This window comes from Cucurbita pepo, chromosome 11 (assembly GCF_057944985.1).
Source record: "Cucurbita pepo subsp. pepo isolate OVF chromosome 11, ASM5794498v1, whole genome shotgun sequence".
NCBI classification, from domain to species: Eukaryota; Viridiplantae; Streptophyta; class Magnoliopsida; order Cucurbitales; family Cucurbitaceae; genus Cucurbita; species Cucurbita pepo.
Genome location: NC_141808.1, coordinates 1,927,414 through 1,953,286, shown reverse-complemented (window position 1 = coordinate 1,953,286; position 25,873 = coordinate 1,927,414). Strand labels below are relative to the sequence as shown.

The 25,873-nt window shown below is 38.5% G+C and overlaps 5 protein-coding genes and 1 long non-coding RNA gene across 11 annotated transcripts; 1 reads left to right on the top strand and 5 right to left on the bottom strand.

Annotated features, from left to right (window-relative positions):
* Positions 1 to 273: 273 nt before the first annotated feature.
* On the bottom strand, positions 274 to 4,049 carry LOC111806118 (uncharacterized). 2 transcript variants are annotated; one of them, XR_002816742.2, is made up of 7 exons: positions 3,741 to 4,049; positions 2,699 to 2,805; positions 2,555 to 2,599; positions 2,102 to 2,470; positions 1,730 to 1,833; positions 1,533 to 1,644; positions 274 to 499 (listed from the first exon to the last, which is right to left on the bottom strand). It is a non-coding gene; the product is annotated as an uncharacterized LOC111806118 (long non-coding RNA). The 2 variants fall into 2 exon arrangements; XR_015422928.1 differs by lacking the exon at positions 3,741 to 4,049 and having other exon boundaries at positions 2,102 to 2,378; positions 2,699 to 2,839.
* Positions 583 to 5,441, top strand: LOC111806116 (65-kDa microtubule-associated protein 8). 2 transcript variants are annotated; one of them, XM_023691473.2, is made up of 11 exons: positions 583 to 1,353; positions 1,449 to 1,652; positions 1,765 to 2,022; positions 2,129 to 2,341; positions 2,647 to 2,802; positions 2,879 to 3,038; positions 3,132 to 3,283; positions 3,369 to 3,456; positions 3,650 to 3,723; positions 4,042 to 4,113; positions 4,817 to 5,441. In XM_023691473.2, the coding sequence occupies exons 1-11, from the start codon at positions 1,270 to 1,272 to the stop codon at positions 5,138 to 5,140; spliced, it is 1,785 nt and encodes a 594-aa protein (XP_023547241.2). In that variant the 5' UTR covers positions 583 to 1,269; the 3' UTR covers positions 5,141 to 5,441. The 2 variants fall into 2 exon arrangements, with proteins under 2 accessions (XP_023547241.2, XP_086984610.1); XM_087128484.1 differs by lacking the exon at positions 583 to 1,353 and having other exon boundaries at positions 1,512 to 1,652; positions 1,769 to 2,022.
* On the bottom strand, positions 4,936 to 6,149 carry LOC111806117 (DNA polymerase epsilon subunit C). Its single transcript, XM_087128485.1, has 3 exons — positions 5,614 to 6,149; positions 5,043 to 5,146; positions 4,936 to 4,969 (listed from the first exon to the last, which is right to left on the bottom strand). Exon 1 carries the CDS (start codon positions 6,052 to 6,054, stop codon positions 5,632 to 5,634), a length of 423 nt encoding a protein of 140 aa, XP_086984611.1. The 5' UTR covers positions 6,055 to 6,149; the 3' UTR covers positions 4,936 to 4,969; positions 5,043 to 5,146; positions 5,614 to 5,631.
* Positions 6,150 to 10,768: 4,619 nt separating this feature from the next.
* Positions 10,769 to 12,031, bottom strand: LOC147790080 (uncharacterized). Its single transcript, XM_087128456.1, has one exon. The coding sequence runs from the start codon at positions 11,277 to 11,279 to the stop codon at positions 11,004 to 11,006; it is 276 nt and encodes a 91-aa protein (XP_086984582.1). The 5' UTR covers positions 11,280 to 12,031; the 3' UTR covers positions 10,769 to 11,003.
* LOC111805660 (eukaryotic initiation factor 4A-15) lies at positions 11,100 to 16,454 on the bottom strand. Of its 3 annotated transcripts, none has more exons than XR_002816695.2 (7): positions 16,256 to 16,454; positions 14,607 to 14,676; positions 14,312 to 14,418; positions 13,693 to 14,123; positions 12,832 to 13,487; positions 12,038 to 12,121; positions 11,100 to 11,234 (listed from the first exon to the last, which is right to left on the bottom strand). XR_002816695.2 is itself a non-coding variant. In XM_023690809.2 (5 exons), the coding sequence occupies exons 2-5, from the start codon at positions 14,672 to 14,674 to the stop codon at positions 12,852 to 12,854; spliced, it is 1,242 nt and encodes a 413-aa protein (XP_023546577.1). In that variant the 5' UTR covers positions 14,675 to 14,676; positions 16,256 to 16,454; the 3' UTR covers positions 12,450 to 12,851. The 3 variants fall into 3 exon arrangements, 1 of the variants encoding a protein (XP_023546577.1); XR_002816696.2 differs by having other exon boundaries at positions 11,211 to 11,265; XM_023690809.2 differs by lacking the exons at positions 11,100 to 11,234; positions 12,038 to 12,121 and having other exon boundaries at positions 12,450 to 13,487.
* A 4,669-nt stretch (positions 16,455 to 21,123) lies between these two features.
* On the bottom strand, positions 21,124 to 25,846 carry LOC111804911 (U-box domain-containing protein 51). Of its 2 annotated transcripts, none has more exons than XM_023689741.2 (9): positions 25,458 to 25,846; positions 25,269 to 25,351; positions 24,249 to 24,370; positions 23,938 to 24,150; positions 23,520 to 23,826; positions 23,316 to 23,417; positions 22,694 to 23,122; positions 21,745 to 22,512; positions 21,124 to 21,588 (listed from the first exon to the last, which is right to left on the bottom strand). In XM_023689741.2, exons 1-9 carry the CDS (start codon positions 25,489 to 25,491, stop codon positions 21,574 to 21,576), a joined length of 2,073 nt encoding a protein of 690 aa, XP_023545509.2. In that variant the 5' UTR covers positions 25,492 to 25,846; the 3' UTR covers positions 21,124 to 21,573. The 2 variants fall into 2 exon arrangements, with proteins under 2 accessions (XP_023545509.2, XP_023545508.2); XM_023689740.2 differs by having other exon boundaries at positions 25,462 to 25,846.
* Between the last annotated feature and the right edge of the window lie 27 nt (positions 25,847 to 25,873).

The following is a 25,873-nucleotide window of genomic DNA, read 5'->3' as shown; positions in this document are numbered from 1 at the left end:
AGGTTAAGTATAGTAATCCCAACTTTTATATCAAATGGTTGAGAACATCAAATAAGGAAATCTACAATTTCATTGAGTTCCTGAAATGGTAATAAAAATTAGATACAATTTTAGTTATTTACGTCAATAATACATTAATTTAATAACTAGTTTCAATAAGGATTTTTTAGAAGTCCAAATAGATAATTAGCAGAACATTAGGGCAAAATTGAAATTTTAAATAGATTAGGGATCAAATTGGAAAGAACCTGAAGAATTAAGAAACACCAAGAATATTCAACCTGTTCAATATTTTAACAATACCCATTGAGGAAGCAACATCTTTTAGGGGCCAATTCGTTGGTTTCAGTTCTATCTTCTAAGTTCTTCAAGCTATATGAAGCCACTAACGCCAATGTCTTTATCAATCAATTCATTGAGTCCTTCACACTCTTGGTATCCCCTAACCTCTCTCCAGCCCTACTTTCATTCAGCCTTCTTCCAGAAGATAAGATAAACTCTGATAAGAAAGAAAAGAACAAGTAACAAACATTATTTTTCTTTCCTAAAAAGGGCAGAAAAAGGTTTGGACAAACAAACGAACAAACAAACCTATAATTAGAACATTGAGGAAGCTAAAATCTTGTTTTTGCAGCAAACAAATTTCCATGTAGTCTATGTCAGAGTATACCCAACAACATTAGATATCCTCTAGTTGCATGTCGCAAGACAATGCTTTTACTTTTTAGCCAAAAAAATTGTTGGAATCATAGCTTCAATAAGAACCAAGCTACTATTTCGTTCATTTATGGCTAGTTTTGTATACAGAACCAAATGAGGATTGCTTGAGAATCAAGGCCTGAAAGAGCTACTTGCGGGGGGTAGGCTGTGGTGCAGGAGAGAGAGAACCTGGAATAAGAGAGGCCATCTTATTAATGGAGGAAGACGGGGAGTTGCTGTCTTAATGGTTCATAAAATGGAAGAAGAAATGATGGAGCAGGGAGAAGGGAAAGGGGGGATAAAGCTGAAGAAAGATAAAGGGCGATCCTTGAAACTAAAGCATACACAAAGCGCACTATACCCACCCTCCCTAACATACAGCCTACTCTTATCGTTTAAGCAAAAACTAAAACCCACCTCTCTCTCTCTCTCTCTCTCTCTCTCTCTCAGGCTTTCTCTCTCTCTTTTTCCAACCCATTTCCAGCTTTTCCTGCACTTTCTGTTGATTAACTCAAACTTTGCAGGCTTGGGGTTTGGGAAAACACTCCAATCCAAAGTTCTGAGAAAAAGATGGCTTCATTTCAAACTCCAATTGGGACGCGAAGTTCCACTATGCTTGAAACTTCATGTGGATATCTACTTCAGGAGTTGCAGGCATGGATATGGAGTTTGTTTGTTCTTCCTCTATTTATTTGTTTAGTTGGGCATATAGTATCAGTGGCATTGACTAAGTAACATAATGATAACAGATGATTTGGGACGAAGTGGGGGAAGACCAGTTTGACAGAGAGAAGGTTCTTCTGGATTTGGAACAGGAGTGTCTAGAAGTTTACCGGAGAAAAGTTGATGATGCAAATGTGTCACGAGCTCGACTTCATCAGGAACTTGCGGAAGCCGAGGCTGAGTTTACCCATCTTCTGCTGTCCCTTGGAGAACGCTCTCTTCCTGGAAGGGTACGCAATGATTTCTTCAACTATCACAATATAATCATAACATCAATCATTTTTATATGTAATTTGCCAGTTCTTACCCAATTGTATATGTTGATTGGACGTGTCTGATCAGCCAGAAAAGATGGCGGGAACTTTGAAAGAGCAGCTTGATTCAATAACTCCAGCTCTGAGAGAGATGCGGCTGAGAAAAGAAGAGAGGATGAAACAGTTAAGTGCCATACAAGTACAAATTCAGAAAATTTCTGCTGAAATAGAAGGTAAAGCAGAGAATGTTGATTCGTCTCGAGTTGTCGTAGAGAATAAGACCGATCTTTCTATGACGAAACTTGAGGAATATCAGAATGAATTACAGAGACTTCACAGTGAAAAGGTTACATTATGATCCTACTGTAAATGGAAATGCACACACATACAACACAATATTTCGACTTCTAACTTCGTTTACATACCAATTCTTGTCGATTTTCTTTGGACAGAATGAAAGGCTTCAGAGAGTGGAGAAATATATAGACACAGTCCACAAATTGTCTGCAACCTTGGGGATGGATGCTTCCACGATTATCACCAAGATTCATCCAAGCTTGGACGACCCATTTGGAAGATCAAAGAACATTAGCGATTCCATTTTAGAGAAACTTAAAGGCACGGTAGAATCTCTCAAAGAAGAAAAGCAGCAACGGCTTGAAAAGGTGATGAAACTTGTACTTGCCAAACAACATATTTATGCTACATCCCAAAATCAAAAGGTTTGACTGCTAGAGGTTAATCTGATCACTAGCATAATTGTTATGGGTATCGAAGAACAAAATCATCACAGCCTAGTAAAACACGACTGTTACAGTTATATCAAAAGAATAAAAGTCATCAGAACCAGGTGAAACCAACAGTTATAGTATGCTTACATTTAAACAAATGGCTTAAATCTTCAAATGCCAACTTCTCCAATACTGTAAACAAAACAATATTTGATAAATTTCTGCAATGTTTTCTGCAGCTTCACAATCTAGGAAAAACATTGACAAACTTGTGGGAACTTATGGATTCACCTTATGGTGATCGCCGATCGTTTTCCCATGTAATTCGTCTATTATCATTCTCATCACCTGAAATATCTGATCCTGGGAGCCTTACGTTATACATAATTGAGCAGGTACTACACACGTGTGATAAAGGTAAATAGAAGATTTAATGAATTAGGTGCTAATTATGTGAATAAACATTTCAAGGCTGAGGCTGAAGTCAAGAGACTTGATCAACTAAAAGCAAGCAAGATGAAAGAGCTATTTATCAAGAAACAGATGGAGCTGGAAGATATATGTAACAAATCGCATATGATGATACCTTCAAGATCGGGAATGGAAAAAATAATAAATCTTATTCATTCTGGTACATTGTGTAATGGCATTAATGTTAGAGAATATCATGTACTTTATGAAAATCTATAGTAATCCAGAAACTGACTTCTATGTACTGCAAAAGGGGAAATTGATCATGCCAATCTCCTCACAAGCATGGATGAACAAATATCAAGAGCAAAAGAAGAAGCATCTAGCAGGAAGACTATAATGGAGAAAGTTGAGAAATGGATGTTAACATGTGATGAAGAGCGCTGGTTGGAAGAATATAACATGGTTGGTAATTTCCTACAAGCTATAAAAGACAACTACTTGACTGCAATCTTAATCATAAATATTAATTATAGAATTGAGCATTCAGGATCAAAGCCGATACTCAGTCAGCAGAGGTGCTCACAAAAATCTTAGGCGCGCAGAACGAGCAAGAATAGCAGTCAACAAAATTCCAGGTAATATCAGCAATAATTTCAATGAACTGTAAAGGAGGCTTTAAAGATGGGATGTCTTAAAATTGCCAGACCATATTTTAGTTCAATATCTTTCCACACCAAAGAGATGTGAGCATCTTGATATTTGAACATATTACTAGGATTTTAAATGACTTGATTATCTCTCTCCTTTTGAAAATGACGTAAACTGCAGCTTTGGTGGAATTGCTTTTGGAAAAGACTAGGAGTTGGGAGGCAGAAAGAAGTAAAGTGTTCTTGTATGATGAGGTAAGCTATATAATTACCTGCAACAATGCTGTTGTTGTCATGTGCTAATCATCATTCGAGAGAACGATTCTAAATTTTATAAATGATCTTCCAAAAGCGCCTAAAAGGGTCAGATATTCGAGGTAAAAAAAGAAAATCAAAAGCAGACAAACCAATTGAAGTACCTTCCCGGGCAATTTCAAATAGAATAGATGTAGTAGATACACAGGACTGCCATGCTTTCCCCATAAAAAGTAGTGGTTCTTCTTTGTTTTTCCCACCTTGCTAAGAATACCAAGTTATCTGTTAATCACGGACAAATATGTGTCCTATTTTCAGGTGCCATTGCTAGAATTGTTGGAGGAATATAATGCCCTGAGACAGGAAAAAGAGGAGAAGAGGAGACCAAGGGTAAGTACAATGTTTCCCTGCAGCAGGCTTTTAAATATGAAATTTAACAACATGGTGAAAGCGGAACTCTCCTTTCCCCCATAATCATATCACATAGTTTTTAGGAATCACGACCCTCCACAATGGTATGATATTGTCCATTGCCCATGATCATCCCCTTAATTAGCCAAGGTGGGATTCCCTCCCAATAATCCTCAACAATCCTCCCCTCGAACAAAGTACACCATAGAGACTCCCTGAGGCCTATGGAACCCTCGAATAGCCTCCCCTTGATCGAGGCTTGACTCTTTCTCTGGAGTCCTTGAACAAAGTACAACTTTTGTTCGACACTTGAGTCACTTTTGACTACACCTTCGAGGTTCACAACTTCTTCGTTCGACACTTGAGGATTCTATTGACATGGCTAAGCTAAGGACATGACTCTGATACCATGTTAGAAACCACGACCCTCCACAATTGTATAATATTGTTCACTTTGAGCCTAAGCTCTCATGGCTTTGCTTTTGGTTTCCCCAAACAGCCTCATTCCAATGGAGATGTATTTCTTACTTATAAACTCATGATCATCCCCTTAATTAGCTAATGTGGGACTCCCTCCCAACAATTCTCAACACAATCCTCAACAATAATTTGATCTACTCTGCTGCAAAATAATTTACTATCTGTTGGTAGGTTGGTTTCAATGATGGTTTTTTTCTGGCAGGAGAAGAAAAAAGTGCAAACTCATATTCTAATCGAGCCAGAAAACTTCTATGGACCAAGGCCAAGCACCAGCAGTCGGCGTCTTTCAAATGCTAGCATTAATGGAGGTTATAACAATGCCATAGCTTTGAACAGAAGGCTTTCTCAAGGAATCCTGCAATTTGGTTCAAACAACATAAATTCAGCAACTCAAGGCATCTCTTTCATAAAGGAAGCGAAAAAATCACCTGGACAAAATATAGCTCGTCGACACAACCTCGATTCTCGGGTCAGAGATGAAACAGCTTCGGTGGTATCCACATTTTCAGGCCCAATATCTCCTTAGAGCTCACTACATGACTTCAAGTTCAAATGTCATTCAATAAGATAATCCCACAGAATAAAGTTTGAGAGAACCATTCTAGCCTGCGAATTAGCTTATGTCTTGACTGAAGATAGAGAAGATACTCGAGTAGTTATTCTATCTTTGAGTTTCTTGTTCATTCCAATTAATTTTTCCTGTACAAACCTCATATAGGTCCTAAAAATAACGCTTATACAGAGAGAGTGAAAGTCGACCACTACTCATTTTGATTGTCTAAATTGTATCAAATTCATCTATTCAGTTCTCAAATAGTTTTGAATTTTCCCCTTCTTATGCGATATTTAGATGGAAAATTCTTGAAATGAACAGGATAATGTTTATCAAGTAATGTTCAGTAACAAACAAGATTTCTCATCTAATGATAAAATATGGACTTGCTCGCAGACATAAAAACGCCAAAAAGTAATTCAGAACATGTGCTTGTGAGCTTTTGCCTGTCGAAGATTGAGCGCCTATGTCTCGTTGATCTCCGCGGACGCGGTCTTCGCTGGCCGGCGAAAGAAATCATCGATTCGGCGGGTTCCTTCAGGAGCCACTTTATCAACGACAACGCGAGTGCGATTCTCGTCCTTCGCCGGAGCATCCGACGGCTGAGAAGGAAGAGGAAGCGAATCGAGGAGAAAATCACTGATCGATTGATGCCTTTTGACGGCGATTCGGATGTGTTCAAGCTTCACGGTCTTCCGTTTCTTCTCGGCGGCGACTTCGGAAGATTTTTCAGCGAGAAGCTCAAGGAAAAGCTCAGTGGCGCATGAGACTAAAAACAGCGCTTCTGAATTCACTTTACCAATGTCCTTGTCCAGCTTCATTATCTTCTTTATTCGCCCCATCGGAAATTCCGGCCGGATAGCCTCTCCGGATTCCTCTTCTGCCATGTCCGGACTCTGTATGAACTGCAAGAATTCGATGTCTGAAAATGGATTTTGGTTTAGTCCAGAGGACTTTATCAAATCGATGAAAATCTGGGGATTTCTGATGGCGGGAAGATGAGGCTGGAAATTTTATAATGACGACTATAACCCTGAGTGCTGCTTGGCTCACGCATGTATTGGTGGGACTTTTTGGTCATTTACTAATCCTACAGGGGTTTTTTCCCGCCGTGATACAATAATTTTTTTCCTTAATTTAATTTTATTTTTTGTTATTCAAAATTATGCTTTATTTTTTTACAATTTCTAATCATTAATTTTATTTTTTTAATAAATATTTACATTCTTAGCTAAATAAATAAATAAGACATTTTTTTTTAAATGATCGTTTTTTAGTATTTAGAATTTAGATTTGCAATAAAATGTAAAAATAAACGATTTTTTTAAGTTATTATTTTTTAAAGTTAAAATAGTAACTTTTGAGGACTAAGACGTTGGGCCCACTTGAGATGTTACAAATTGTATCAAAGCAAGACAGAGGACGATGTACTTCCGAGGGCACTGATTTCGCGGGGATGTGCCAGCGAGGACATTGACGGTGTGCCAGCGAGGACATTGGGACCATTTGGGTTGTTACAAATGCTATCAAAGTCAAGCACCGGACGACAAGAGATGCTGGACTCCAAGGGGGTGGATTGATATCAGAGCCAGACATCAAAAGTGAACAAAGATACTAGGGCCTGCTCAATGATGTTACAAATGGTATTAGAGTCAAACACCGGACAATGTGCCCACTTAGATTGTTACAAATGATATCTGAACCAGGCACTGAACAACAAGAGACGCTGGACTCCAAGGGGGTGAATTGTTATCAGAGCTAGACATTGAAAGTGAACAAGATATTGGGCTTGCTCAGGGATGTTACAAATGGTATTAAAGTCAAGACACTAGACAGAGTGTCTGCTTAGATTGTTACAAATGCTACTAGAGCCAGACATCGGACGACAAGAGACGCTGGATTCCAAACGGGTGGATTGATATCAAAGCTAGACATCATACACGAACAAAGATACTAGACCCACTCGGAGATGTTACTAACACCGGACAATGTGCCCGCTTAGATTGTTACAAATACTATCAGAACCAAACACCAAATGACAAGAGACACTGGATTCAAGGGGGTGGATTGATATCAGAGCCAAACATCAGAAAGTGAACAAAGACACTAGGCTTGCTCAAGGATGTTACAAATGGTACTAGCGTCAGACACCAGACAGTGTGCCCGCTTAGATTGTTACAAATACTATCAGAATCAAACACCAGACGACCAGAGACGCTGGATTCAAGGGGGTGGATTGATATCAGAGCCAAACATCAGAAAGTGAACAAAGACACTCGGCTTACTCAAGGATGTTACAAATGGTACTAGAGTCAGACACCAGACAGTGTGCCCGCTTAGATTGTTACAAATACTATCAGAATCAAACACCAGACGACCAGAGACGCTGGATTCAAGGGGGTGGATTGATATCAGAGCCAAACATCAGAAAGTGAACAAAGACACTCGGCTTACTCAAGGATGTTACAAATGGTACTAGAGTCAGACACCAGACAGTGTGCCCGCTTAGATTGTTACAAATACTATCAGAATCAAACACCAGACGACCAGAGACGCTGGATTCAAGGGGGTGGATTGATATCAGAGCCAAACATCAGAAAGTGAACAAAGACACTAGGCTTGCTCAAGGATGTTACAAATGGTACTAGAGTCAGACACTAAATAGTGTGCCCGCTTAGATTGTTACAAATGCCAAGCACCAGGCGACAAGAGACGCTAGACTCCAAGGGGTGGATTAATGTCAGAGCCAGACATCAGACAAGAACAAAGACACTGGGCCTGCTCGGGGATGTTACAAATGGTATTAGAGTCAAACACCGGACAATGTGCCCGCTTAGATTGTTACAAATGCTATCAAAACCAAGCACCAGACGACAAGAGACGCTTAATTCAAGGGGGTGGATTGATATCAGAGCCAAACATCAGAAAGTGAACAAAGACACTAGGCTTGCTCAAGGATGTTACAAATGATACTAGAGTCAGACACTAGACAGTGTGCCCGCTTAGATTGTTACAAATGCTATCAAAGCCAAGCACCAGACGACAAGAGATGCTGGACTCCAACGGATGGATTAATATCAAACCCCAACATCAAATGCGAATAAAGACACTGGACCCACTCGGGAATGTCACAAAGACACGTGACGTTGGACCCGAAAAAAATAGAGTGTGAGATGCCACTTCGTTTTAAAATAAAAAAACAGAACAACAAACTCCCAAAACATTGGAACACATCAAAGCAAGAAGATGGCTAAAACTTGGAACTTAATTAATTAACCAAAGAAGAACGACGAACAGCAACATTTAAGAAAGAAAGAAAAAAAAAAAAAAAAAAAGATTCCTCTACAGAGTAACCAAAACAATAACAATTCTTTACAAATTCAAATTCCATTAGCCAATGATTTTCAAACACAGCCCACCAATCTCCTTCTCCGATCTACTTATCTTCTGGGCTGGGCAGAGCTTCCGCATCAATGGCGGATCCTTGCCTAGAAAGCGACGCCGACATCGAACTCGGAGCTCTCGGATGATACGCCGATATCTTCTTCCCTTTTCCTTCATAAATAATGCCATCTTCTTCATCTGTAACTTTGCATTTCTCCCCTAAAATTATGGTCTTCGTCCAAATCGAATCTTCCCCTTTAATCTTATCCTTTTTCTTATGCCGCCCATCGTCTAAATTGTGCCGCGCCACCGACAGGCTTCTCGGAACATTAACGTTCATACTTTTCATATGGGTTAATTTCCTTTCCGACGCCGATTTAGAAATTTGCGTCGGCGGGCTTGCACTCCCGAGCTGTTGCATTTTCGGAGGCAGGGGAAGTTCTTTCACACCCTGTTCGTCGCCGTCGTTTTCTGTTTCTCCGCCGGATGGGTTCACCGTCGGGGAAGCGTTTTCGTCTGGTTTGTTATCGGCGGCGGTTGGAGATGAAGCTTCAGAGGCTGTGGGTGTTTTCCGGGATCGGTCACCGCATAAGGTGGTGATCATAGCGATGGCGGCTGCCATCCCAGCCGCTAGAAGGGAGAGGGAAATCGCCGGATGAATTAACGGGTTCTCATCCGTCGGAAAGCTTCTCACCATGACTAAAACATTAAAAAAAACAGAGGAAAATGAAACCCAACAGAGGAGCTCTGTTTTCATCTGTTCATTTTGGGATGCTCTGTTTTTTAATCTTGTCTTGTTTTTTGTCTGGTTCGAGCTGGAAAATCGAAAAACAATGGCAGAAATTGATTAGTTTCTGCAAGGAAATGAGGAATTGAAAGGAGGATGATGAAGAAGAAGGGATTGGATGAGTTTTTTTTGGCGTTTTTGGCTCTGTTTTTTTGGTCTGTTTTCACAATAAAAGAAGGCGAAAGAGAAGGCGAAAATACAGGGGAAAATGGGAGAGAAACAGAGCTTTTGCCTCTTTTCTACCCAACCAATTTCATCCAACAAAAATTATATGTATTTCTTTTCTTTAATGTCGGAGGTTCAAATAAACAAAGTTAGGTTCGTTAATGGGGTCTTATAAGTAAATTTGTAACCCGAAATGAATAAATTTCTAGAAGACGTAGTTGGCTAAGAGGTCCGAGATTCAATTTTTTCGACGTGGAGAGTTAAATGAATTTAATTCATGAGTTGTTAAGAAGCACCATTACAACACATAATGGTCAGTGACCCGTCATTTTTTTACAAAGTTTAGGACATGAAAATGACGACGATATGAAATATGTTGAAGTTGAGTTGTAAATCTTAAATGAATGGTCGGAAATAAATAAATAAATGTGTTACATAATATTTTACTTTTGTTACCAAAAAAAAAAAAAAAAAATTTAAAAATTATCTAAACAATTAGAACTAATTCAACCCAAATATTTTATGATCGAGTTAAAAAAAAATTACAAGCTGAACAATTGAGATGATTTAAAAAATATCCCAACTCGATTTAATTCAACACTCGAACAACTTTAGTTAAAAACACGTTTAAAATCAAAATCTTTAGTTTTCAAAATTTAGAAAATCAATGTCGCCCTATGTTCCTGGGCGCTAGTTCTCTGAGTTATCATCAAGAGTAGTGAACGGTGGTACCAACTGCTTCATTGTAAGTGAGGTGAGGTACTTATTTCGTGCCGAGGATAAGCACAGATTTTGTCTTCTTTAGTCGATTGATTGTCTGTACCTAACCTACATGGTTATGGTCTCAAGCCCAATGGCTCTCTCAAATTCTAAAGTAATCCTTGTAATAATTCGAGTGCGTACAAAAATATGTAGAGCTCGACATGTCTAGAAGCACAGAATGAGGTGAGAGTTGATGAACAGGAGAAGGGTCGATATTCTAAGCCGAGCATCCCCTTACAACCTCAATAAGAAAGACCCCAACAAAGCAAAATCCGCGAATTAGTTATCAAACCGACCTAAAGTTCATTTACAATTCCAATAGATTTTTGAAAACTATGTTTCCTTTTCTTGATCAATCATGACTTTTTGCTATAATTTTGTTCATAATTCATTTAACAAAACGAGTGGCTGAGAAGAACAGTGGGCATAGAACAAAATAATGCTATCATCTTCATATGATTTGATATCAAACACTATTGACTGATTCAAAGAATGAAACGAAATGAAAAGAGAAAAAAGATAGCTTTTATTTGCAAAGTTTGACTGATCACTTGTTTACATTTCAACATTTCAACATTCATAACTCCCAAAAGAGTATCCAACCAAAACAAACAGATCAGATGATGAACAATGAAGAACATGAACAGAAATTTCCCAGAAAAAATCACAAAAAGAAGACTATTTAATCGAATGGAAATCATCCCAGATACAGAATTTGTTGGATCTTCCATAAGAAACTCACCACCAGCCATAAAGCATTTGGGTGTACTTATCCTTGAGCCATCTGAAGCTCTTTCTGAAGGAGCCTTTCATCTTGCCTTCAACAGAGTACATCTTGTAACTGGCAACCCTTTTCTTCCTTTGAAACTCAGGATCTGATAATTTGAATGATTTTGAAGAAGATCCAGAACTTCTTTTGTCTTTTTTCCCAGAAATCTGGCTCTTCGGTGGCCCGTAATAGCTCTCGATCTGCATCGACGAGCTTCCGTAAGAACCTCTTCTGTCATCATCCATGGAGGAGGAAGAAGAAGAATAGAATGGGAGTTATGAAAACGTGGGAGCAATAAGAAGGAAGATGGGTTGGCTTTTGGGGAAACTTCAATTTTATAATGTTTTGTTGGGTGGAAGAAACTGACTTTTGGAATTTATGCTCTCCCAAATGTATTCTTTTATTGAATACTATAAGTTTTCTATTCTCCCAACTGAAAAGGAAAGGGGAACTTAAACTACTTTCAGATTGTTTGACCAACAAAAACAAAATAAAAAACTTAACACGAGATGCGTTCTTAGGTTTAAATTCGATTCATAACAATTTAGTCAACAAAGTTTAAAGTCTAACGATTCAGTGACTATATTCATGATAGAAGCTAACGATTTAGTGACTATATTCATGATAGAAGCTATCGATTCAATGACTATATTCATGATAGAAGCTAACGATTGAGTGACTATATTCATGATAGAAGCTAACGAAGCTACAAATTTAAACTATAAGAACTACATCGTTTTATATATTAAACTCTCGAACTAAGTCATTATTGATCTAAAAACCTAGTTAAAATATATGGACCAAAACTATTTTATAACCTATAAACATTTACAAAACGGGTATGAAACGTCTAAATCTTGTAACAGGGGAGGTAAACTTCAAAGTCAACTCTTCGAATCAGAAGTATTTCAATCGCAAACGAGACTAGTATAACTATAGACATAGAACATGAACGAAATCGACTTGTGTTGCGACCATGAAAAGAGAAAGTTATTGAACTTACCTTATTTCTTTTCCAACATTCCAGCTCAGAGTCAAGTCAAGTATAGAGAATCCATTTAATCCGTGGAAGACATGTTCAATGATCCTGATTCAGCAGCAACCAGACAAGATCAAACGTTAACACCAGATATAAACAAGAAACAGATCTGTGTTTCTGTTTCTTGGAAATCAAAGCCACAGACATTCTTTAATCAAGAACAGAACAATTTGTTTATCTTATCTTTCACGATGTTTAAGGTAACTTGTTTTGTTTCTTTTTCATCTTGTCTAATTTGTGGCTTGTTTCTATTAGTTTCTTGGACCAACTAATGTGTTTAACCCAATAAAAACATCACACACATCACACGTGGCGTTTCCAGCGTATACCGTGTCAAAAAACTGTACAATATTAAAGATTCAACGCTGCTCAATAATTGAAAAACATGGCTGAAACAAGTCACAATTTATAATGCATGATTAAATACTCATCATTCTTTCTGTATAATTACATTCCTTTCAGACAAACACAAGACAGAAGTTCAAATCAATAATACAAGTAACAGCAGGCAGATGTGCAATGCCTGCCCCTTGCTTGGACTCGTAATACAGAAACAGACTTTGTGACAAAATTTGCAACATTGTATTCTTTTCTACTCTCAGTAAGAGAGTGCCACAAACAACGCCCAAACCCGAATGCAGCATACCGGGGCAAGTTCATCCGTACGAAGGTCGACTCCCCCCAACCCAAAAGGCAACTCAACTACCAAGAGAAAAACGAAGGAAATAAAACAGAGACAAAACTAAAGCCATTTCTACCTGGCTGAATTAGAACTGCATCAAATGAGATCGGCAACGTTTGCTGGCAGCTCCTCGACCATGACATTGTAGAACTTTTGGATGTCAAACAGCATTCTTTCATCCTCTGTGGTCACAAAATTGATGGCAACACCCTTCCTTCCGAATCGTCCACTTCGACCGATTCGATGGAGGTAATTCTCTGGCTGAGTAGGAAGATCAAAATTTATGACGAGGGAAACTTGTTGGACATCGATTCCCCTAGCCAAGAGATCAGTAGTAATGAGAACACGGGATGAACCAGATCGAAACTCCCGCATGATGATATCTCTAGTGTTTTGGTCCATGTCTCCATGTGTGGCAGAAACAGTGTGGTCACGGCTGCGCATCTTATCGGTCAGCCAATCAACTTTGCGCCTGGTATTCACAAAAATGACACTCTGGGTAATTGCAAGAGTTTCATAAAGGTCGCAAAGAGTCTCGAGTTTCCACTCTTCTTTATCGACGTTGACATAGAATTGCTTGATACCCTCAAGGGTGAGCTCATCACGTTTCACCAAAATTCTCACGGGTTTATTCATAAATTTCCTTGTTATCTCGAGAGCTTCAGGGGGCATTGTAGCAGAGAAAACCCCAACCTGAATCTTTGGAGGAAGAAGCTGGAAAATATCGTAAATCTGCAATATATTGAAACCAAAGCAATTAGGGGAGAAAAATACCAAAAGAATGAACAGAGGCAAACAAAAAAAAGATTTCACGTTGTCTTAAAATTTTGTATGCTAAATGCAGATGGAACACTTGGGACTTCACACCTAACACCAAGAAATTAGGAAAAAGAATAGAAAATCAGAAAGAGATATGGTGAATGAGAAATAAAAAGACCTGATCCTTGAACCCTCGTGAAAGCATTTCATCAGCTTCATCCAGCACAAACATCTTAATGTGATCGGGGCGAAGTGACTGCCTACGCAGCATATCGAACACACGACCAGGGGTGCCAACAACGACATGGACACCACTTGAGAGAATGCGTTGATCTTCGCGAACACTGGTTCCACCAACACAAGCATGGACCTTGACACCAAGATAATCACCTAATGCACGCATAACCTTTTCGATCTGTTGTGCCAGTTCTCGGGTGGGTGCGAGAACTAATGCCTGGCAATCAACTAGGCCATAATCTAGCTGCTGCAAAATTCCAGAGCAGAAAGTGGCTGTTTTTCCAGTTCCAGATTGTGCCTGTTGGATAACATCAAGTCCCTTACAGAATGGAACAATACCTCTTTGCTGAATTGCAGAAGGCTTCTCAAAACCTATAATTTGGACCCAGAACTACATTAGACTATGGTTCAGGGCCACAGGTTACAAGCTCACACTTAGAAAAATCAAGCTAAGGGGCAAAACTTCGACACACGAGAAGGAAATAAATCGTTTCACTCCAGGTTTCAGAAGTAGAAACCAGAAAAGTGATGGAGGAGGAAAAGGAAGAGAGCATGTATACCATAAGCATATATTCCTCTTAAGAGATTCTCCTGCAAACCCATGGAATCAAAACTCTCATAGACTTCATCATATGAGGTGAAAAAGTCTTGCCCATCTCCCCCAAGCCTACAACAAAGTCAAGTTTTAAAGTGGAAAAAGAAGCGTTAAGGGTTCGTTCGAGTGCCATAAAAGCTGAAATATGGTCGAGTTGAGTTAGGGGAAAGGACGACTGAAGTGCTTAAAGACCGAGACGGTTAATGCATACAGCACCGATTTGACGATCAATTGGAAGGGAAAAGAGAGACAGAACTCACAAATCATTCATCTTGGAATCAAATTGACGTGCATCAAATTGGGTTCCTTCAGCTGCCATACCAGCCATATCTGGGAACAAATACAAATCTAATTAGATCATCATCATTCCTTACACAAGGAGAAAAAACTAGATGTAGATCCATTGACACACAACTCAACAACAATGTCCAAATGTCTTCAAACATCAGAATAATATAGAGAAATTATATTTATGAAATAATGTCTTTGTCCTGGAAAACCAAATGATCAAAATAGATAGTTTGGGCTTTAGATCAGATTCATGAATTGATAAAAATCCAGATAATCAATTCGTATGTCTCGAGCAAACAACAAGATAACAAAAATTAAAGGACACAAGCATAAAGTGCTACTGGATTCTTGTTGATGTCGTATGGAAGAAGTAAGATTCTCAACCAAGTAATGAGCTACAGTACTCCATCTAACACAGTAAAGGTCCAAGAAAATAAAATACAAAGGAAAGCTCCCCTTCACGTACCTGCTGCAACTGCAAGTAATAAACAAGGTGGAAGGAATGTATGGTGTGAATTATATATATATATATATATATATATATATATATATATATATATATATATATAACAAATTGGTGGGTAATGGGTATGGAGGGCATAAAAGTATTCAAAACCTTCATATAGTCAACTAACTAAAACGTGGATTGACAACCAATGCCAGGTACATAATTCAAATGTTATCCCTCAGGTATTAATACAACACTTCGTCATCATATCAAAGGGGAGAGAACCACAGCATGTACGAGGATTAAAAGGCAGCTAAATGTAAGCTATAACAGCACAAGCCCACAGCTAATAGATATTGCCCGCTTTGGTCCGTTACATCGTCGGCCTTACGGTTTTAAAATGCGTATGCTAGGGAGAGGTTTCTACACCCTTATAAGGAATGCTTTGTTCCCTTCTCAACTGACGTGGGATCTCACAATACACCACCTATGGGGGCCAACGTCTTCGTTGGCATACCACCCAGTGTCTAGCTCTGATACCATTTGTAACAGCCCAAGCCCACCGCTAGTCGATATTGCCCGTTTTGGCTTGTTACGTATTGCCATCAACCTTTCCACACCCTTACAAGTAATGCTTCATTCTCTCCAACCAATGTGGGATCTCACAAGTTAAAAAAAATAACTAATTCAAGAGTGACCCAATAGTGAAATCATCAAACTCGATCCATATATTTTATAAACCAGGAACCTGACACCTTAAAAAGTAAAATGATTTGTTAACCGCCAAAGCCATCTGAACGAACTCTCGAGTTAAACATTCTTGATTTAACCAATCCACCTCTTTCATTCCACAAGTATTCTAACTCAACGTGAGAACGTGTCAGTGCACGACATAAATACAACCAATTCAAATCAAAACAAATACATAAACATGGATCCCAATTCATGAAGATTGCTGCGAGCCCTTTCTCAGACGCACGATATACAGTACAGCCTCCAAGTTACAAAGATCGCTTTAATTAATAACTAAACTTTCCCCGATAAGGGAGCACCAATGGCGGATCGGAGAGCAGAAAATCCGACGAACATGACAGAGAAATTGGAGTAAATAACATACAAGCAAAAGGGTGAAAGAAAATCAAATGGAAACGAAAAAGAGCGTAAAAGCACCTGAATGCGAGGGCGATAAATCGAGGAGGCGGAAGATTTAGGAGGAACAGAGTGAACAGGAAAATCAGAGATTGAAAATTTTCCAAACTCCTCGGATCTCTGACGAACGGGTTACCGGAGGAGTTCGAAGAACGTCACGTCGCAGAAGAGAGAGGATGGTATTGATTGAATGATTAAAAGAAGTTCTCGTTTTTTCTAATTCTCCGTTCCGTTGCTCTGTATTGTTTTTGTTTGTTTCGTGACCCGTAGAAACGGCCTGGGCTGACCCATTTGGTACAATGAAATGGGCCAATTTTCAAAAATAAACATGGGCCTAGGCCCATTTCTTATCCCACGTGCTTCCCATGCCCAGGCCAATTTTCAGAAAATATAGGCTCAGGCCCATTTGTACCGTGCAATGGGCCAATTTTCAGAAAGTAACCATGGGCCTAGGCCCATTTATTTTATCCCACGTGCTACCCATGCCCCCGCAAATTTCAGAAAATAAACACGGGCCCAGGCCCATTTATTTGTCCCACGTGCTTCCCATGCCCAGGCCAATTTTCAGAAAATAAACATGGGCCCAGGCCCATTTTGTACAGTGCAAAGGGCCATTTTTTAGAAAATAAGCATGGGCCTAGGCCCATTTATTTATCCCACGTGCTTCCCATGCCCAGGTCAAATTTCAGAAAATAAACATGGGCCCAGGCCCATTTGGTACATTGCAATGGGCCATTTTTCAGAAAATAAACATGGGCCATTGAGAGATTTCTCCTCATTAGTCATATGGTTTCAAAACGCGTTTTGTTGACGGCGATACGTAATAGACCAAACCAGATATTATCTGCTAGCGGTGGGTTTAGGCTATTACAAATGATATCAAAGTCAAACACGGGATGGTGTGCTAGCGAGGACGTTGGGTCCCCAAAAAGGGGGTGGATTGCGAGATCCCACATCGATTGGAGAGGAAAACGAAACATTATTTATAAGGGCATGGAAACGTCTCCTTAGTAGACACATTTTAAAATCATGAGACTAATGACAATACGTAATAAGCTAAAGCGAACAATATCTGTTAGCGGTGGGATTAGACTCTTACAAGTAAGAGCATCAAGACCATATCTTTTTGTAGTGCTAGCAGTAATACAAATCTCTCATTACGTGAAGAGCCTATACCCATTTAGAGATAGAGACGAACAAAAGAGCCCCTGATCCAGCTAAACCAGACCGTTTCATCAAATATCAAACAGACTAGATCCCATTTGAGTCGACCATATCGATATAAACGCTTCATTTGGAATCGACCTATTTAGATCCCGTAAGAATTGGGTTAGATTGCATAGCTCACAATGGCAAGAATAGAAAGGAGAAGAAGAAAAAAAGGGATAATAGATATGATATGCATATCTTATAAATGGTGAGGCTAAGTGGGAACTTTAGTCTTTCCTATCCACAAATTATTGGGTATTAATTCCTTCAAACTTCATACCTCTTTTTGCTTAGAATGGAATCCTAAAGCATTGCCTTTTCTCATCACTCCCCAATTACGGAAACTCGGCCAAGCTATTAATTCGGTTTACGTGCTATCACTGTCTTTTGTTGTCGGAGTATTAAACTTAGGCTAAGCTATCGATTCAGTTTACGTGCTAGCAATTATTTTCATTCAACAGTTGTTAGAATGAATGATAATCTATACTCCGGTTAAGTTCATCTTTAGTCAAAGTGGATATGGGCAGCTTGTATCAGCTATTTCCGAGAAGTACTTGATTTAACGTCAATTTTTTGTTGGGTATAGTTTCCATTTTCTCTCCCTTATAGCCATTACTCGAATTCGAGCAAATGTTATCTACAAAGCTATACTCGGGTGAACGGTTTTCATATCCATCTCTTATCATTTTATCAGTATTGTACTGAAATCTTTTTGAAGTGATTTTTAAAATAAACTAGAACGAAAATATATATATATTATTTATTATTTTATAATTTTAAAAAACAATTAATAAATGATGTAATAAACTCAAATTGGATACTCTAAAACTAACTAAAAATCCCAAAATTTATTAAATAATTAATTTGTTGAAATTAGTGGAAATATGGTCAAAATATTCTTCACTAATATATAAAATATAATATTTAAATTAAAATAATTAATATAAAAGCATATATGCCTCTGGATAATTTAAATTAAAGACATATATTCTGGGGGATGCTTTTATAAGTGAAGTGTCCGTTGAATTGAAGATTTGTGGTTTATTCGCAAAAAAATAATTAAAAAAATAAATTAAGAATCTATTTTTTTTAGCTAGCCTTCTCGAAAATATTTATATTTTTTAATTCATATATATATTTTTTTTAAATTAAAAAATTAAATCAACTCCAAAATTGCATATTAACTACTTAATTTAATTTTATATTCAATAAATTTTTAATTAGTTTAATACCCTAATTTTTTTTAAAAAAATAATTACGAAAAATTATTCTTTCGATATGCATTAAAAAAAATAAACATTTTTCTGTCTCGAAACTTTTTTTTATAAAAGTTAAAGGGATATTTTTTAAATAAAATATTAATTTTTTTAAAAAATTTAAGAAATTATTATTGAAATTTTTAAAACATGACATGTAGAGAATATTATTTATGATAATATATTTTTAAAAAAATATAGAGAAAATCCCTTTAACATGAGGGATAAACTAAGAAAAGGGAGATAAAAGTCTCCTTCCTTTATTTCTTCTATTTATTCCATACGTGATCGAGTTGATATCTCGCTTTCACATTTGAAAATTTTTGTGTATATAAACCTCTTTGAGGTCGGGTTTCCTAAATTGGTATGCAACAGTTAAAAAAGATTATTACGATTAGAGAAGTGAGGTCGAAAACGAAGATTCAAGAGAGAAGAAAGCATCAAAATTAGCTAAAATCTCGTTTTTGTTTCTTCGTTTTAAAGAACGAAAAAACCGAACGATATTAACAGAGCTCTTTTTCTTGCTCGTTGTTATTATTATTATTATTTTATTTACATGAAATATTATTGAAAAAGGAATTAGGAGGTGACAGAAGAGAGGGAGCACACATAGTTCTTTCGAGAGAAGCTATGCTTGAAGCTTTGTGTGCTCTCTATCTCTCTGTCACCCCAACTCCTCCTTTCTTTTCATTTTCTTTCTTGGCTTTTTTGAGCTATGTAACCTCTCATTTTGTTCTTATTTTTCTTTTAGGAACGGAGTTCGATCGTGATCGAAACCACGGATGCCTAGATCAAGAGCTATGTAAAACAACGAAAGAGAAGACGTACGTGCAAATCCAAGTCGTGGTATTAACCATGAAAAAACGAGAGCTAGAGGGAAAACTAGTCAGTGTGTAAGACAATCTATACAGACTATCGTGTGTTTTAACCCACTGAGAGGTGAACAATCCCATTTCCATTTAAACAGGGAATGAGAGAAGTGAAGATAAATTTTTCTCTATTAGCAGACTAGGGATGGGGATAATATTTAATGTCTCTGCTCACATAAATGAAAACTTTATAAATTTAGTTGGTTCTATCATACTATTATATATATTTATTTATTCTTCTATCATTTTTTAAAATAACTCTTTAATTTTTTTAAAAAGTATATTAAAATATGTTGAAATCTGATAAATTTTAATTAAATATTTGAAAACAAGTAAATATGTGTTTTCCGAACGGATATTTTAATTTTATTAAAAATAAAAAAGATCGAATAAATGACTGAAATAACTCAAACCTATTTTACCCACAAAAATTTTAGGTTGGATTGAATTGAAAATTTTACAAACACAACAATTAGGTCAGGTGTAAAAAATATCTGAGAAACGATTTCATTCGAAGTATAAAAGTAGTAATTATAAGAATTAGTAATCGTATTTCCATGAGGCGCCGACGTCGTCGGCGGCACAGGTACCGGAATCAGCACCAGCGGCGGCGGTGGATAGCGGGAGGCGGCGGAGATGGGGTCTGTCGAGGTGGGGATGAAATGAGTGGGAAGTAAGCGAGCGGCGGTACATGGGGGGCACTGCGCGAAGGCTATGGCGGGGGTGGCGGCGGCGCGCATATGACGGGGCAAGAACCGATACAGAGAAGGCTAACCGGAGGCACCACCTCGACTCAGACGCCGACGCCGACGCCGACGCCGCCGCAGCTCCGGAGAGGTGAAAGATCAGAATAATGAAAAGGGAAGAGAAATGAAGGGTTTTTGGAGAAATTCTCCATGGATGAAGCTTAAGAAGTATATCTTTTTTCCTCTAATGACAAAATTAAAGATTAAAATGTAAAAAGAAACAGTAATCCCAAGCAAAGCTTGTTTCTAACCTTTCTGAAAGCATAATCAATGTTTATGTAGATTATTCCCCTCCTGTTCATGCTTGCTTTATACTGTTCTTCCCAGGCTGCCTCCTCAGTTCCTTCCTGGAAATTCCCTGTTTCAACAAGGTTGCCCCTAACAAGAAGCAATGCATTACAATCACAAACAAACTCCATACATTAGAACTACTGAATTCAATGTTAGGCAGCCAACAAAACGATTCAAGAACTGAGACCCACAAACCCAGACACTAAGACCATCGCTAACATATATTGTCCTCTTTGGGGAAATCTGAAAGGGAAAGTTCAGAGAGGGTCTAGCCCTACTCCGACAAGTGCCTCGCACCGTCCGGGTGATTGAACCTGAACTATTTATAACAGCCCAAGCTCACTATAACAGATATTGTGAGTTTCTACCTCGGTTAGAGAGGAGAACGAAACATTCCTTATAAGAGTGTGGAAGCCTCTCTCTAGCAGACAATATGTAACGGGCCAAAGCGGATAATATCTACTAACGGTGAGCTTGACTTGTTACACTAAGTATTGACTGAACTTGAAGCAGATGCATAAAACATCAAAGGAGTCGTTGATTTAGTATAAACTATAAGTTTGTGTTATGTTCCCGTCGATAATGCCATGACAACATGCGATGAATACAAGTAAATGGACGATTTTGACCTGCATGACTTGAGAATAATGAAAAGTTGTTAAGAATTTACAATGGTGTTCTTATGGAATGATGTAAAATCCAATATAACATGTGGAGTCAGTTGCTTTACTCCTGAACTGATGAGTTTTAGCTCTTGATGGGATCAGCTATAACTCTATATCTGTTGGAAACATCAACCAGAATCTTCAGATACATGTATGAAGGTTTCTTGAAGAGACAGGTTTGTTCACATTACTGATCCTTCGGCTTATTCCACATTCAAATGAAGAACTCCATTGGGTTCATATTCTATTTACCACAGCCCTTCTGTAAGCAGTCATTAAATCAAGCAACTTTCCTCACAACTGTCATACGGTGGAATCCTGTTTTGGGAACAAAAAACAAACTGATCATCATTGAAAATAACAGGTCTAAAGCATTGTATCTTTGACATGTGAAAGAATATGGTTGCTAAGTTGAATTTGATTCTCTCATTTCATGAAATTAAAAGCAATAATTCAGTTTAAAAAGTAGTGGACCTCATTTGATGACTGTGGCCTCGAATTGGAACTTGATGCAGAAGAGCGTAGAAGTAGACTCCGGCTTTCACGTTTGTCAGAACTCCTCCCAAGATCTCTTAACCTGTTGAGCTCTGGAACTATAACTGTTCCAAGATCTGGCCTGTCTCTCTTCCTCAGTTCAGCGCAATTCAATGCCAGTTTTGCAAAACTTATAGCCTCCTCCAATGGACAATCTGGAATTGTAGGATCCAGCATCTCATCAAACCTCTCTTTCTCAATAGCCCTTTGCACATGGTGAGCCAGACCCATTGGAGGCTTGGCAGTAATGATTTGAAGTAACATTATTCCAAACGAGTAAATATCCGATTTCGTCGTTAACTTTCCTGTTTGTTGATACTCGGGATCAATGTAACAAAATGTGCCAGCTGCTGAAGTCAGGTGATATTGAGTGACTTGATCAACTACAGAAGGTGGGACTAACCGGGCCAGGCCAACATCACTGATTTTGCTCACAAAATTACGGTCCAAGAGAATGTTAGCTGGTTTAAGGTCCCTATGCACGAGCGGATCTGGCTTTGCTTGGTGAAGAAAAAGGAGTGCAGTAGCAATTTCAGCAGATATTTTGAATCGTCGTCTCCAAGATAATGGAGGAGTATTCCCTCTCCGGAAAAGTCTGTCTTCTAAGCTCCCATTCTGCATGTACTCATATACTAAGCAACCATACTCAGGGCATGCCCCAAGAAGAAGGACCATGTTTGGATGTCTAATAGAACAAAGGACCTCCACCTGCAAAACGATTAGAAAAAGGAAACTTTGGATGAATCCATGAACTAAAAACAGTAGAGCTTCCTCAAATTCTTGTTCATTTTAATCGAGTTTAAAGTGTCAATTTTGTAATTCCATTAACACATTGGTTTAGTATGAACTGGATCATTTTAGGCACAGCGGTAGAACAATATGAGAGTACCTCTTGCTGGAATTGCTTCCGTCCTTGAGCAGCGTCGGGTCTTAAAACTTTAATCGCAACATCTGTATGATCAAGTTTGCCTACATAAACAGGACCGTATCCACCTTCTCCAACCTTCAATTTTTCAGAGAACCTTTCAGTAGACTCTTCAATCTCCTCTATAGTGTATTTTCTATATCGGACGTCATTCTGAGCTAAAGCACACAATGCTCGTTTTTTCTCTTCTGCCTCTCGTTTGGCCTTGATTTCAGCCTGTTTTCTTCTCTGGGCTTCTCTTTCGGCTAGCTTTTGTGCTGCCTCTGCTGCTTCAATGGCAGCTTTGCACTTGGCTTTCTCCATCTCAGCCATAGCTAGAGCGGCCTCTTCAGCTAGCCTGACTTCCTCAAACTTACGTGCCTCATCTTGCTTCCATTGACTAAGTTCTCTCGCCTGAATTTTAAGACAAATTTTCAACTAAACGTAAACTACAAATTTTCCTTTCAGATTTACTTCAACAAATCATTCTACGTTACTAGCAAAGTATTTGGTTGGATATAAACAACACAGAGTTGAGAACCCAATCTAAAGACTCATTATTAACTAACCATTATCGATAGAGTAGAGTGTTCTTATATTTATTTACCTTGTTCTTGGCTGAGATTGCCTCTTTACAGGCTGAGCTATACATATCCATGGTTTGCTTTAATTCCAACTTCAATCTTTTCATCTCAGCCTCTAGTTCCCGCTGTAGCAAAGAAGTCGGCAGAGATGTTAAATCAGTACAACTGCAACTACGTAACTATCACAAGCACAAAATTTCAAATGCCAATGAACAATGTGCACTTACAGTAGATTGTGAGGAAGCAGAGTCCGTTGACAAATTTGAGGTAGTACTGAAATCTAAATTTTGAGCATTCACGTCCAATGAACCAAAAGGCATCTGTGCATTCAACAGATTCTCATCAGAGATTGAATCACGGCTAAATGAAGACCTAGGCCCTCGATTCGAAACCTCTACGTTTTCTATTGATATATTAGACGGAGAAGTTTTCGGTCTTTCACGGGTCAACGCTTTTGCTGGCTTTCCACCATTTCTTTCGTTGAGCATTCTATCTGAACCTGCACATTTCCATCCTTCCTTCGCTGGTTGCCCTCTAGATTTACCAAATAATAATGCAAAAGTTATAAAAACTATATCACTCACTCTATCAAAACAGAAGCTAATCCGAGTTTTAATAGGATATTAGTTCTCAGAACTGTATTACTTGGCTCCGTTTTCTTGTTCACTGCTGCTGTCTGGTAGAGCAATTGGCTGAACTCCAAGCGGCGACGGTTGTTTCGGTGGCATGGCAGTATTAGCCACTGGCCGAAGAGCTGCCCTGGCAGATATTATCTTCCCTTTTGATATTACGTACACAGAACAAAATTCTGGGGCAATTTTTATTACGCTGGTTGGAACATCAGGGCCTTTAAATTTCCTGAGATACCCCATTCATTAGAAAGTTAATTGCTCAACACAGATGAGGAGGAGAGAGAGAGAGAGAGAGAGAGAGAGAGAGCAAACAGAAAGAGAGACCTTGCTAGAGCACTCCTTGTTGAAGCTCCAACTACAAAATTGTTGACACAATTCTTGTGAACGTAGTCAACGAGCGCTTTGGGAATATCAGGTTCGTCAAGAACAACCTCCTTCAGCTGAACCTGAATTTCATAAGCAAATATCCAGATGTAAGTTTTAATTTCTCAACATTACCAACCACACCAACCCCAGCAACCTTGTATATATATATATAGGACCAGCAACTCATAATTGTTGTCATTCACGAACAATGCTAAAGTTCATACTGCCCTTTGTGGCACTCACAAGCATCAAAGCCCATGATTCAATCAATTCCAATCCAAATTTCCTAAAAACACTTCCAACAACAATCTATACAATAACAAATCCAACAAGTTCCAGTCAGACATATCCACAAACACCTAGAGTGCATAACACTCACGTTGTCATTCACGAACAATGCTAAAGTTCACACTGCCCTTTGTGGCACTCACAAGCATCTAAACCCATGATTCAATCAATTCAAATCCAAATTTCCTAAAAACACTTCCACAACAATCTATACAATAACAAACCCAACAAGTTCCAGTCAGACATATTCACAAACACCTAGAGTGCATAACACTCATGTTGTCATTCACGAACAATGCTAAAGTTCACACTGCCCTTTGTGGCACTCACAAGCATCTAAACCCATGATTCAATCAATTCAAATCCAAATTTCCTAAAAACACTTCCACAACAATCTATACAATAACAAACCCAACAAGTTCCAGTCAGACATATTCACAAACACCTAGAGTGCATAACACTCATGTTGTCATTCACGAACAATGCTAAAGTCCACACTGCCCTTTGTGGCACTCACAAGCATTTAAGGCCATGATTCAATCAATTCAAATCCAAATTTCCTAAAAACACTTCCGACAACAGTTTATACAATAACAAACCCAACAAGTTCCAGCCAGACATATCCACAAACACCTAGTGCATAACACAAAAGTCAGAAATTCGCAACATATAATTGAACAGATGAAGTACCCCTTTACGAGCACAATATCCACGATAGGGAACAAACAGCTGCTGCGCATCCGTTTCACCATTTTCAGAATCGCCCGCGTCCTCTAAGAAAGAGACCCACAGAGGATCAGAAACTAGACCAACAAGGAAACAATGCATACAAGAATGATGTCACAAAAAAAAAAAAAAAAAAAAACAGATAGAGGGTACCTACGATGATTTTGATAAGCTTTATGCCTAACATGGATGAGAATGATAAGCGGGTTGTTTATGACCAGATGATCAATAGCCCAACGGACGGCGTGTTGGCTGTTCTTATCCTTGTCAATGGCCACCGCCGTGGTGTTCAAGGGAATCCCATCTTCCGGTGGATGCGGAGGCATTTTGCAAAGAGGTTCAGGATGTTAGTGCCGCAGCCGCTTGAATTTAGCCCAACAATTTGGTTCGAAGAGAGCAGTGGGGGCAAGGGCGGAGAATCATGAAGGTAAGGTATGGAGAAGATAACGAACATAACAGACACTTGAAGAATGGTTGAACAATGGCGATTCTCCGCCATTGGCTTCATTTAGGCAAATTTGGCTTTGGTTCTATAGCCATTACCCTCCCTAAATTTTGGGAATTAAAAT

Bases quoted from the DNA above. Each gene is read 5' to 3' on its own strand.
- LOC147790080 (XM_087128456.1), bottom strand. From the start codon at position 11,279: ATGGATGATGACAGAAGAGGTTCTTACGGAAGCTCGTCGATGCAGATC.
- LOC111805660 (XM_023690809.2), bottom strand. From the start codon at position 14,674: ATGGCTGGTATGGCAGCTGAAGGAACCCAATTTGATGCACGTCAATTT. The intron at 14,419-14,606 runs GTGAGTTCTGTC...ACTTTGTTGTAG, and splicing joins GATTCCAAGATGAATGATTT to GCTTGGGGGAGATGGGCAAG. The intron at 13,488-13,692 runs GTCTTTTTATTT...AATATATTGCAG, and splicing joins CACGAGGGTTCAAGGATCAG to ATTTACGATATTTTCCAGCT.
- LOC111804911 (XM_023689740.2), bottom strand. From the start codon at position 25,630: ATGCCTCCGCATCCACCGGAAGATGGGATTCCCTTGAACACCACGGCG. The intron at 24,371-25,268 runs GTACTTCATCTG...TATGAAATTCAG, and splicing joins GATATTGTGCTCGTAAAGGG to GTTCAGCTGAAGGAGGTTGT. The intron at 23,418-23,519 runs GTAAGTGCACAT...TCTTTGCTACAG, and splicing joins CTGCTTCCTCACAATCTACT to CGGGAACTAGAGGCTGAGAT.
- LOC111806117 (XM_087128485.1), bottom strand. From the start codon at position 6,054: ATGGCAGAAGAGGAATCCGGAGAGGCTATCCGGCCGGAATTTCCGATG.
- LOC111806116 (XM_023691473.2), top strand. From the start codon at position 1,270: ATGGCTTCATTTCAAACTCCAATTGGGACGCGAAGTTCCACTATGCTT. The intron at 3,039-3,131 runs GTACATTGTGTA...GTACTGCAAAAG, and splicing joins AATAAATCTTATTCATTCTG to GGGAAATTGATCATGCCAAT. The intron at 4,114-4,816 runs GTAAGTACAATG...TTTTTCTGGCAG, and splicing joins AGGAGAAGAGGAGACCAAGG to GAGAAGAAAAAAGTGCAAAC.